General features: G+C 38.1%; 1 protein-coding gene across 1 annotated transcript in view; it reads left to right on the top strand.

The window, feature by feature from the left end:
* The window catches only part of LOC127377543 (uncharacterized), a 30231-nt gene extending 19520 nt beyond the window's left edge, over positions 1 to 10711 (top strand). Inside the window, exons 12-17 of the mRNA XM_051425518.1 lie at positions 349 to 501; positions 2674 to 2803; positions 2932 to 2964; positions 3343 to 3440; positions 4428 to 4511; positions 10324 to 10711. Coding sequence (XP_051281478.1) covers positions 349 to 501; positions 2674 to 2803; positions 2932 to 2964; positions 3343 to 3440; positions 4428 to 4511; positions 10324 to 10425 — 600 coding nt within the window. The 3' untranslated portion in view covers positions 10426 to 10711. The remainder of the gene's footprint in view (positions 1 to 348; positions 502 to 2673; positions 2804 to 2931; positions 2965 to 3342; positions 3441 to 4427; positions 4512 to 10323) is intronic.
* Positions 10712 to 13222: the final 2511 nt, after the last annotated feature.

Raw genomic sequence — 13222 nt, 5'->3', positions numbered from 1 at the left:
ACTGGTTATTAAACAGGAAAATTGTGCGATATTCTTGAGGGATATTTGTACTTGAGACAATTGCATACCAAATAATAGGCTTGCCAGACAACCAAGCCATGATTATTCATTTTATGAGGTCAAATGAGGTGTTGTGAGATGGCTGTTTATCTTTATAATGTAAAATTCTGAAGCCTTGAGTTATTTTTGTCTTCAGCTTTGTCAGCACAGAGAGCCCCTAAACAAGCTTCAGTCTTATTCCACTTAAATTTCACAGTTGTTGTGAAGAGAAATGAATGCGAGGGCCTGTATGCGGTCGGATTACAAAACAAAATGACTTTGCTCTGTGCCCCTGTGTTTATCTTCCAGCTGATTAACCAGAAGATCAGAATGTGCACACAGCTGAACAACTCCAGGTCATTTGTTTCCGTGCTGGAGTACCTCCTCGCCATTGGCAATTACCTCAACGAGAACGCCAGAAAGGAAAAGGCCAAGGGATTCCGCCTCTCCTCCTTAACTAAAGTACGACTCCACCACTGTTGCCTGACCTTTGATTGAGTTGCAGCACTAGGCTAATAAGACTACTCATTGATATACACTGCAGGGCTTCTCTCAGCTTTCACTCACGCAGATCTTTGACACAGTCCTTTTGACAGACATGTGATTGTGTCACTTCCTGCCATCACAGGAGAAATTAAACTTTGCACAAAAGGTGGCCACTCATGGATGAAGTGAGCCTCCGTTAAGTGCAAAAATATCTGATCCCGTTTTCTGGTTTATTCAAAGGAATAGTTTGACCTTTTGGGAAATATGCTTATTGGTTTTCTTGATGAGAGGTAGATGAAAAGATTGATACCTTTTTCATATCTTTCTGGTGTTTATAAAACTGGAGCCAGGAGACGGTTAGATTAGCATAAAGTGGAAATGGGGGAGGGTTACTGTTAGCTCTGCCTCTGTCCAAAGGTAGCAAAATCCACCACCCAGCATTTCTAAGGCTCAACAATGAGTTGGTTTTTTTGGCTGTTTAAATCCACAATTGTTGGCCGGGAGCAGTGACTTCCTGGAGTCGCCATACACTACACCCAGCGAAGAAATAGTCCAGCACATAATCCTGTAAAAACCACAATGTGTTGTTTTCACACCTCAGTTTTTGTATAGATTAAACAAACAAAACATAACATGTTAATTAGTGACCTTCAGATGTGATTTTGTTTCTTTTGGACAGAGCCAGGCTAGTTTTCCCCTGTTTCCAGTCTTTGTGCTAACCTAACTGGCTGCTGGCTGTAGCTTCATATGAGAGCATTCTCAATCTTCTTATTTAACTCTCGGCAAGAGAGCAAATAAGTCTATTTCCCAAAATGTTGAACTATTCCTTTTAAGGTTTAGTAGTTATTGGATGTATAGTTTTAAGTGTTATCTGGGGTTTGCCAGAGTTTTTTCTGCCTTGCTCTGAATTTAGTTTGAACCTCGTTTGTGTGCAAGTCTCTCTACTGGGAAGGTTTAAGGGGCAGTGCTCCTGGCACAGAAGTAAAACGTCCTCTGCTCCATTTAATGAAGCTGAGGCCTCATGTTCCCTCAGAGGTGTTTCCAGGTCTAATTGAGAATAGTAAACTGTTGCTGCTTGAGACAGACTCTCCTCAAATTAATGGCCAACTGCTTCCAAGAAAAATGTATTGAGTCTTTCTTAGATCTTTTTTTGATTCTTGCTTTTCACTTGTGAGCATCAATACTTGCATGTCTTGTATATATAGTCCCCAGAGGCTGGCCGGGGCCTTAAATTGGTAAACAACATAATAACCTAGAAAAAGACCATGAGTTCTTTCACAGGATCAGAGAGGTTCCTCTTGCATTTTAATTATATGGGACCATGAAGTGCAACATGGCTTGAATTGTAGAGTCTTAATTACCATTTCATACAAATAGTGAGTCACATTTACTGGTGCCACTACCAGTAACTATAGCCACGTTTCCATCTATGTATTTTTTTATGCTTTTTGATTGAGTTTGCTTGAGAGTTAAAAAAAAATGAGTTAATGTGCTTAATGGGAGATGGTTACACTTTTTCCGAATAAGTTCTGATGTTTAAGGTTTATTTAAGGACCATTTAAAGTTTGAATGGCTCTCTTTTAATCACATCATCTTTTAATTGCGCTTTCTTCCTCTGGTTTTCCGACCGGAGTACTGGCGCCAGCTACTGCTTATCTTGATGAACCAACTCCTAATAATCACATAATCACATCTTATGGAAATAAACATTTTCTTTCGCAAATTTACTCAAAATTCGGTTAAAATTTGTAATACAATTTGTTGGAAACAAGGCTTATGAGTAATAATGAAAAATAGAACAATTAAATAAATACCACTTAACTGTGACATTTAGGTACTGATAAAGGAGTTTATATTAGTACTCACAGTAAGGTGATAGTGAAAGTTAGAATATCCAAGGTAAACCTTTGTTGAAGTTATAAATGCACAACACCATGGATGTCGAAAAAATATCAATACATGTATAAACAGATTCTAGACATTTTCATTGTATTCTTTCCCTGGCCTTCAGCGAGCAAGCTACACATACAGATATAACAATACATATCTGTCACATTTCCTTTATGTTGTAAGTCCCTGTGATCGTGTGGGGGACTGCAGGTTAGTAGGTCCTGCCCTTTTTTCACTCTGTGTTTTCTCCATCCCCAGCTCTCCCAGCTCCGTGGGAGAGACAGGAAGTTCACCTTGCTCCATGCCCTTGTGGAGCAGATCATGTTGCATGAACCGTGCTTGGCCACTTTTACCCAGGAGTTGGCAGAATTTGAAACTGTCCCTGGAGGTATTTGCTAATCAAGATTTGATCAAAGCTGAAAAAAATCTGTGGTGGTACTTTGAAAACTGAGGTCTGTTAAGTGAAACGTGTATTTTCTGTGTGGGTCACCTCTTTTTTCTCTCTCTTTTGGATAGCTTCCATCAAGGGTCTGACCGCAGAAGTAGATGGTGAGTAGATCGCATTTTACTACTGCTTCTAAAGACGGTTGTTCTCGATTCTGCTGAGATCACTGTAATACAGATCCTACTGTTTTTGTGCCAACGCAAGTTATCTGTGAGGGAGTGTGATAGTAACATCTACTAGATCTTTCTGTAATTGTAGTTTCAGTATACTTTGTTGAAACAGCATGATCTCATTGTCTAGGGAACATATGGGCTCAATCCAATATATTGTCTGTATGATGACTTACAAACAGTTGCCACAAGCACAAATACGGCGCATCACAAGATCACACAGGAGACAGCATCTGATTTAAAGCAGCTATTTGCTTCAGTGGTCAAATATGATGGATGGTAACCAAGGTGTGTGTGTGTGTGTCGCTTCAGTCCTGAAGAATGAACTGCAGAAAGTCATTCAGTACAGGAAAGTGTCCAAGAAGAGAAATGCAGGAGTTCAACAGCCAAACTTCGAGAGAGAACTGAAGGTGAAGTAGTAAATCTTGTGTTTATTATTTATTTACGCACTATTACCACACTCTTAACAGTGGTGACTGCAGCTCTGATGTCCATTGAGGATACACTTAATTCTGTTTAAAGATTATAGTAAGGAGCTCCTTTTTCTATGACTTAAGATCATGGCTCATATTCATCAGATTTTTCTTTTGTATCAAGTAATCCGGGTGTTTGTTGTTTGTTTTGTGCAAACAGGAACTGGTATTAACAAAAGCAGCATGACTTTTCATGATGCAGATTTGCCAAAATATCTACAAACAGGCCATTGGCTTAAAACCCTGAGCTGTTTTAAAGTTTGATACCCAGACATTCAGTGAGTTTCATCCTGAGTAATGTTTCATCAGTTTTCAGGAGATCTGTCGGGCAGAGGGAGGATAAAGTTGACTGATGTTGCACAGCTGTTATTTTTTCCTCATGAACTCATATTGAAGTCTGCTCCTTTGGTGACTGGACAGTAGATGGAAAACTGAGGAGCTGAAGTTAGGGACTGTCTCTAAAGTGCTTGCAAAATGAGAGCTTTTCAGATCTTTATAAAATATAAAATAAAATTCCGAGATACTCCGACTTTATTTAATCTATTATCTCTCAACTTCCTGCAGTTGGGCTAAGTGATATGTTTCCCCCCTAATGTTCAAACCTTCTTTGTGTTACACCCCTAACTGCTACCAAACAGATCTTCAGCTGTCTGTGACCAAACATTTCTATGTCTTCCTTCATAAATAAATAAAATGTACAGCATTTACCTGCATGCAGCTGCATCCAGTTCACAGATAAATTGCAGAAGGTATTCTAAACCTTTAGAAGACCACACAGTGCATATTTGGTTTCCATCCCAGTTGTGAATGTAGGCCATGCAGAGTTTAACCCCAAAGAGATAACAGTAAAGTTTGAGCAAAGATGGACTAAATGATTGAACAAACTCACCAGGAGTTCCCTGTGCTTTTCTCTCTATACCCCAGATGGCAATTGAAAAATACAAAACGGATCTCTCGGCACTGACGAAGATGTGTGAGGAGATGAAGAAACTCTACTCTGTCATACTGGTAATCCCTGAGTTATTATTTCAATATCTCTTTTGTACAGCCTCAGAGATGGATTGTCCCCCGTTCCAGTAGCGTATAGATGGCCCTCTTCAATAATTTGTCATCGTATCTCCCCGACCCACTAGGGGAGTACATATATTTCAGCAGTCCCCAAGGTTACTTCTTGTTCACTAGGTGTCCTACACAGGGCTTACACAAGGACATAATGCACCTGATATACAGTGTATATGGCCTCCACATCATTTAACAGCAAGCACCACTGATTTGCAGCTTTGAAAAATGCTAGACTCCTTTTTCTTCAGGATTGGTGAGCAATTGTAGCTGTCGCCTTTAGCCAGAGAGTGTGAGAGACAAGTTCATCTTGACCCTTAATGTGTGATGTCATATCGATGAATGGTCTACAAAAGATTAAAAATGAGAAGCTGGAAGAGCACCTCCGGTAGGTTTCTGATGTGGTTTTTTTAAAAGAAACAATATACAAGCCTGCGAGGACACATACCACAAAGTTCTTTGGTTGATTGGTTTTGTGGAAGAGTAGTTCATACTGTATTTGAAGTCATCTTTTGCATTTAGAGACTTCTCATTTTCAATTTAGTATTTAAATGTAACAATGGATTCATTCATACGTCCACTATTTATGATTTAAGTTCTGGACTCTCAGTCTGAGAGCTGTGCTTTCCTTTAAGCTTTTGCCTCTCATAAAGAAAATTCCTCTGTCACACATATCATCAGATTTAGTGGAGCCACTGGTCCTTGTGTATTCTTTTATCACATTGTCTTTAAAGGGGGACATTTTCTTTGCTCACTAACCTGGTTAGATTAGGTTTATAGAGCTCAAGACTACTTTTGACATCTTAACAGGTGCTATGTCTTTTTTTTCATAGAGTCCCCACCAAAAACAATCAATACGAAAGTAGGGCCTATTTTCTCACCTTTCCCATATCTTTATGGACAATCCATCATCATAGAGAGTCCACTTACCCGTCCTGCTGTGTTTGAGCACCAAGATATTATAGCACAAGCTGTGAGCTTTAGGCCTGGTAGGGAATTGTGTTATATTAGATCCACAATTAGATTCCTGTGCACTGTAAACTTTTTACACAACTTTCACACGAGGGGTGTGGTGTACACAGTCACTGTGCTATAAAGCAAGTGCACAGAAAAAACTCTGGATATTCTTCAGAATCTCTCTTTTTGACTGCAAGGGAAATCAACCAGGGGTGAGGTAATGTCAAATACTTGCTTTCTTGCAGAGGGTGAGATGAGAGTAGTAAATATGAAGTTACAGCCAGTAGCTGGCCAGCTTAGCTTAGCCCAGAGACTGAAAACAAGGGGAAATAGCTAGCCTGTATGACTTTCTTGAGTCTCCCCAGGAAACAAATTCCCCTGTAAATCAATAACTTGTTTTTTTCTACTCTTTGAGTTTTGTACAGAGGAAACAAACAAGATAAATGTGTTCATTTCAGAGCTATAGAAGTTCAGAGTGGCTGTTGGCTGTAGCTTTGTATTATGTGTAGAGTGGTGTCTGTTTTCTCATCTGACTCTTAGCAAGAAAGCAAAGAGGAGTAAGATGGGAGAAGATGCCCACCCACACGTAACTCAAACTGTGCCAGCAAATGCTAGTAAAGCTGATGTCTATGTGTTTCCTACATTCAATTGTATATAGCTATAGCTATACTGCTCCTAGCATGTTTGTTAGTTTACAGTTAAATCTAACAGCAAAAACACAAGATTAGTGAAGAATAAACTAGGGCTGCACAATTCATCAAAACATTATTAATATTACAATATGGCCAAGTGCAATATGCAAATTGCAAGAGCTGCAATGATTTTGATAAAGATACAATGTGTGACAAAACAGCATTATAATGAAGTACTGTAGTGCTGCAGACGTGCCCTGGTCTACAACTCTTGTTCTCCAGATAATAAAAAAACATGTTTGTTTCATACAGATTAGTTTAAGTTTAAGTTTGTTTAAAGTTCAAATTCCATCACAAAATGATAATTCACTAATCCTGAATCATATCGCAATATCAAAATAATGCAATACAATGTTTTTACCATATTGTGCAGCCCTAGAATAAACTATTATTGAGTCACCTCTTTGTTTTTCCACCTCTTTTTAAAACAGAACTACAGTATTTTTTGTTTACTTTAAATCTATCCCTAATTAAAGAAGCCTGTTTGAATTAACATTAAACAAAGATCCTTTTCCACAAACCAATCAGATAATTTTTGTTATGTAAATTATGCCATTTGTAGCTATCAAAAATCAAAATGACTCCTGGGGGTATCTTTGCCCACAGGTATTTTTTAGTATAGTTACAACTGCATTTAAAACCAATGCATTGCCTCTCAATTTGGGTTGGTTTATGAATAATCATACTGTACATATGAAAACAGCTTTTAAATAGACATTCTTCTTGGGGGGGCAGCCTCTCCAATCTAAGTGTATGTCCCAAAATGTCTAACTATTTGGTTACAGTGAATCTTATTCCTTGTTCTTAACATAGATCACTAGTATTATTGGAAACAGCCTGGTGGTGTGGTGGCTGTGGCCTTTTAAAGTTTAACAATTTGACCTTTAACTGTAGTGTCCCCTTCAGGGTAGGAGTTGTTTTTAATCACCAGGAATCATCCCTGCATATTTAAATCAAAGTAGGACCAGCGAAACTTCGATATTTTATATATTATATATATATATATATATATATATATACATATATTTCAGATTTTTTTATTACCTTTAATAATTAAGTTTGAAATGTACTTCCTTAAATGTTGCATCCCTATCAGTCCATTCCGTGTCGTCTTCAGTGCCATCGAGCATCACTCCTCCTGGTTAAGTCAAAAATCAGACCAGTGGCATTTGAAGATGGACAAAGCCCAATCCTTAGTCTCCAGCTCCACCTGCGTCCCCTCCTCCTCCTCTGAATTCACTGCATGGAGAACCCCCTTCTAATACTGTCTGTGTGAAACCTCCTGCATATACAATAAACCCCTTCAGGAGCACTGGAGAAAATGATAGAGACTGACTGTGGTGTCGTGCAAGGGAGCAGCAGGTTGGGGAAAAGGCGTCACATTTACTCACATCTTGTCACAGGGAGGAGAATTTATAATGATGCCCTTGAATAGCCAACATGCAAATTTATTAAACATAGAAGGAGCTCATGAAATTTTTGGGGGGCTGATTTTTGAAAGGCCTTTTTTTTGTAGTTGTTACTCTGGAGGCAGGGTTTTTAAAAAAAGTATCAAATAGAAGGAGACATTTTATGTAACGTGCGTTGCTGTAACATATCCTCTCTAATTTCTCAGAATTTGATAGATTTTTCAAAAAGAGTCTCTTATGTACGCCTTGTCATACCACTAAAAGCTGACAACTACGTCACATTACCAGTTTCTCTTCACATAATACATATCTTTAATACACCACGTCCGTAAGACAGGATAGAACAAAATCGATTCCAGCTCAGCGACTGCAGATAAGGTGCTTTTAATCTTCCTTCTTCAAGTAAATAGCTCAACCCTGCAGATTAAAGATGACACAATATGCTTGTGTTGAACATTTCAGTATCTAGTCTTGTAACTTCATTTGTATCTATAAAAGTTAACACCAGATATGTTTGGCTTTGCTTCATTTTAACCCTCCCTGTTTAGCATCTATATGGAAATATAATAGATCGTTTTTAAAGCAGATTTAAAATACCAGTATGTAGGAATTGTATAAACATATTTTATATTATTGCAATTGTGTTTTGCTAGAATGTCAATCACCGGCGTGGAGATGACGGAGCTCTGAATTTTGTAGCTTAGCATTTCCCACTATGCTATGATACACATGCAGCCAAAGCAACCAGCAGTCAATTTCATTATCCTTCTCATCCTCACTTGTTACAGTGGAATAACATTGATTCCGTTTGCGCAGGATGTGTTTGTAAAAAAGGCATGCAAATATTTAACATGCAAAGAAAACAATGAGGCGTGGAAAGTATGCAAATAATGCGATTTGCACATCTGATGTGAGAGTGTTATATATTATAGAGGGAACAGGTGTTAATAATCAGTTAACACCCCCCTCCTGCTATCAGGGACTTTTTGAAAAACAGGCGCCATACACCTGTGTAAACCTTTTAGAAATGTCAGAAGACATGGTAATTCAAACATTTTCACTGTCAGCAATTATATAGTGAGCTTTTGGAAGCACTTAGAGACTGTTCACAGACAATATAGGTGTTACACTGTCAGTGTAATCATTTATAGACTGGCTGAGTGATTAATTAAAGTATCTTTTAAATAATATCTAAAAACCTTTTTCATTATTTGTTAGTTTAATTTAATCATTTTGCCTTTAAACTTTTAATACTGTAAGATATGAATTATAAATTATAATGCCTGTTATTGCCTGAGATGAATTTGTTCTGTATGTGCCACTAATGCCGTACTCCACTCCAAGAACGTGCAAGAACATGCTCACCTCTACATTTAACTACAATAGAGACCACGATGGAAATAAATCCTGTGACTTTTTTGGGCATGTGCATTGGTGTCGCAGCCATGTAATTGGCCTTTAAATGAACTGTCAAATAAACAAGCAAGTTCAACCTCGGAGCTCTGCCTTCACGTCAGCCCCAGTGATAAAAATGACCACCTTGCTGTTACCAAGCTAACTGTGGCCAATTGAGTGATGTTAAATAAGTGATTTGTCAGGCTCTCTTTTTTTTTTGTTTAAATTTAATCATGCAGAGGTATATGTGGCTTTGAGGCTTATGCACCCTGAAACTGTAGTTGTTTGACTCGGCCATGGACCAAGGACATTATTTCTGCCGCCAGAAAACCTCAGTCTGTCCAAAACATACAAATCTGCTGTGGCTGTGAATATTTAATTATAAAGGAATTTCTTTCTGTGAGTTAGATGATAAGATTCATACCACTCTTTATCACATCTGTAGTCAGGTTAGCTTAGCATAAAGACCAGAAACTGGGTGAGACAGACCCCCCATCTGTCCAAGGGTAACAAAATCTTTCTACCAGCACCTTTAAAGCTCATCAACCGTGATGGAGTCATGTGCTGGCCTATTTCTTGGCAGTGACTTCCTGAAGTCTCCACTGGCTAAGCTAACCAGCTGCTGGCTCCAGCTGCATATTTACCAAACACATGTGAGAGTAGTAAATAAGCATATATCCCAAGATGTCAAACTGTCTTTAAAATGTCTGTAATGAATCTCGCTATAGTAAAATTACTCTCAGCCAAAGCAAAATGAGCTCATCCTGTGTGTCTTCTGGAGGATGTATTTATTTCAGTAAACATATAAACGGAATAAGGAAGTATAGATCCTAATGGCATTTGAAAATCTAACCTTAAACATAATAAAGTGTAAAGAAAATGATGAGAGAGTGACGGCACATAGCTGCAGCCTGAATTTAAACCTGTGCATGCAAACAGTCAATTAGAACACATTAGCCACTGTGACCCTTTGTGATGAAGTTTGACTTAAGAATTATGAACATTTTCAAGCCAGTGACCCTGAACCACCTAGGTACAAGTATTAATTCAGCAGTGCATAGCTACCTCATTGTATAAGTGCACTCAAGGAATGGGTTGCATGCTGAGGAAGTATATGAGTGAATTATATCAAAAGAATATTATTAAGATGAATATGCACGAGCCAGGCACCATTCACTAATGAAAGTGATTGCAGTTCTTAGTTGTTAAATGTGTTGTATAAGTTCTGAGGTAGCAGAAAGTCAGTCATTTATGTCAGACTACAGTTTTTCATTTCCAAACAACTAATCCTGTTTTTCTCTTGTCAAGGTTAAATTCGGAGAACCAGCGGATCAAGACTCTCAGGAGCTCTTTGGGTTGATTTGTCAGTTCATTCACGAGTTCAAGAGGGCCCGTGCTGAAATGATATGAATTATACTCTACAGAGTACATATTGCTTACCACTGAGACAGCAGTGATTATTCATTATTAGTCACAGTTTAGAAAGATGAAGATACAAAAATATTAGGATGCTTTGAAATATAAAATGTTGCATGGATTTGTTTGTACAGATGTTTTTTTTATAATGGGCACTGAATTTCATTCATAGTATAGACATACAGTATGAAGTGTATAGTGATGCTGATGCATCTGGATGACAGGATGACAATGCCAGTGAAAATCAATTTTGTGAATATAAAACTGATCTATCACATTATTTCACATCAGAGGTTGTTTTGATTTGTGTTGACTTCTTGTTTACTGACTATTTGTTTTGAGACGAATCAGTAATGCAGGATTTGAAAGCCCTCGGTTGTAAGACACACGCGGATGCTGAAGTGTGCCGCTAATACCCACAGCTCTGTGCTGGCAGAGGAACAGAATGGGCCACACTTCAGAGGCCAGCTGAGGCTGGTGTACTTTGGGTGCGTGATTATTTTGAACATGCAATCGCGCTGTGGTCGGGGACATTTTCTATCCCAGCTCTCCAGGAGGAGCTCCAAGGCCGCCTCTGATTAAGGACCACATCTGCACTGTGGCAATGACATGATGAGAAGCACAACATTCCCCATCAAAAGGTTGAAAGGTATTCTTAGCACGGTTTAGAACTGATGCATGTGTTATACAGGTTGTGTGTGTCTTGACATTTTAATCAGTTGACAACAAAAGCACTGTAGCTGTAACTGTGAACCATGGTGGTATAATGAACCCGACCTCACACTGAGCAGGAAAAGTTGCACATTTTCTTGAAAAAGAAGAAACCACTGATTTTAATTAAAACTTTGCATCTGTAGAAACTGGTGATTCATTAGCAGGAAACACGCAAAACTATTTCATTAAATGTTTTCTTCACACAGTCTTATCTTATTAGGATGTTTTACATTTCCAATTTGTCAAAATTGACGCTGGATGAATCATTAAGGTTGGTTTTTTTTTCTTGATGTAGTGTCTTTGTACCGCTTTTGAAATGAAAGAGAGATGAGTGACATGTCTTTAAGCATGTACACAAGATCAACTACAGAAGTCACTTCTTCTTTCTTACTTTGGAATTAGGTTCACTTTTTAAGAGACAAAGACATGTATAATATAATAGTTATGCCTTTATTGTCCCCTTGTTATATGCCACAATCTGAATTGCTACACTTTTCTTCCAGTTTTCAAATACTTTGTCAGTATTACCTTTGTTTGTATGGGCTCCATTGTACACTACTTTTCACTTTTAGTTTTGGAGGTCATTACTGGGTTTTTAGAGCTCTGTGTATAAAAAGGTAAGACATTTTATCTCAGTGTGAGGATATTATATTTATTATATAAAATATCTATTCTATTTGGTGTGAATTTTCAAAGCGACCAGAACGTTCTAAACCCATTTTATAATTACATTTTTTTCCCTCAACAATGCAAGAATTAACATAGAATTAAGATGTATTTGCAACATCAGTGGTGTGAATTCCTAGAACAAGAAACCAAACCAATGGGGAAAGTTAATTAACAAATAGCTGGAGCAGGTAGCTGCTGGTGTTAAGGTGTTATTACTCATTATTATTATTCCTATTGTGAGAGCAAAGTTTGGCGAATATGTTTTTGATAGAAAAACAATGTGATTGCCGAGCGACATTGGATAAATCAGTTTCAAAAGAAGGCGCAGGCACACATGGTGCCATGTGCATTTCTGCATTTCTAGTTTGGCAAGTTCGTTCCGAGTATACTGCTAAATTGGTAGCTGTGGGAATAAATTAAATTCACATTTGAAAAAGTACACGCACCTGCCTAAATCCCTAAACCTCTTTTTTCAGCTGAAAACCAATTTATGGGTATTTGATCATGTTGTTGATCGATCAAAATCTTGACATTTTATAGTATCCGAATTCTTCGTCTAGTGCTAGAAATATGCATATCAATCTCCCCCTACTGGTTGAAACCTGGAAAGTGCAGTTGAATTTCACTATTGGCTGATCTGAAGGCAGCTTTCGTATCCAAACAACAAACAATTTTAAAAAATTGTTGGGAGGGAGGGAGCTAGCAGAATTTAGGGTTTCAGTTACACTTTAAAGCTGCTCTAATCAGAATAATGCATTTAATAATTACTGTCAACCCTGTTTCCAGCAGCAGGTGGCTGTTCTCAACAAAAAAAAGCTCTGTAAAACCACCTGTACACTATCTGCTCAACACTAAACAACAATGTTAGGGTTTTTAAAAGGAGAGTAAATATTAGACTTATATTCATCAGATTGCCAGCAACTGTGATGTCTATCTCCTGTCTATTTAAATAAGCTAAACTGTCTGCTAACATGTTTGCCATATAGACTAAGTGGTGATGATATGTCAATGTTGTGTTCACAGTTGGTTGCGCTGCCCCTCTGAGGCCAAGAAATCAAGACAAATATACAAAAGTGTTTATTCAAACTCAAGAAATCTCTCAGACAAAATGTTGAAATATCCCTGTGAAGGATAGCGGCTGCCTCTGCTGGTGACTGACAGCTCGTATCTCTGATTGCCTCTGGCCCATTGCCTATTTCACTGCTTTGAAAAGTGGCACATGCGCTACTTTGGATTTATGTTTAATTAGTGTAAAAGTATATACAATGACTTCGTAAAAATGAGACTGTGGCTTTTTGAAGATTACCAAAGCAGCTCATTATGTGCGACAGGGCTGTCCGACATCATCAGTGTGTTATATGCAGAGTACATACTCTCCTTTTGACCACTAATTAAATTCCTTAGAGAC

The sequence above is a fragment of the Dicentrarchus labrax genome, unplaced genomic scaffold (assembly GCF_905237075.1).
Source record: "Dicentrarchus labrax unplaced genomic scaffold, dlabrax2021, whole genome shotgun sequence".
In the NCBI taxonomy this organism is placed as follows: domain Eukaryota; kingdom Metazoa; phylum Chordata; class Actinopteri; family Moronidae; genus Dicentrarchus; species Dicentrarchus labrax.
The sequence above is the reverse complement of the archived record's forward strand: the minus strand, read 5'-3'. Positions and strand labels throughout refer to the sequence as shown.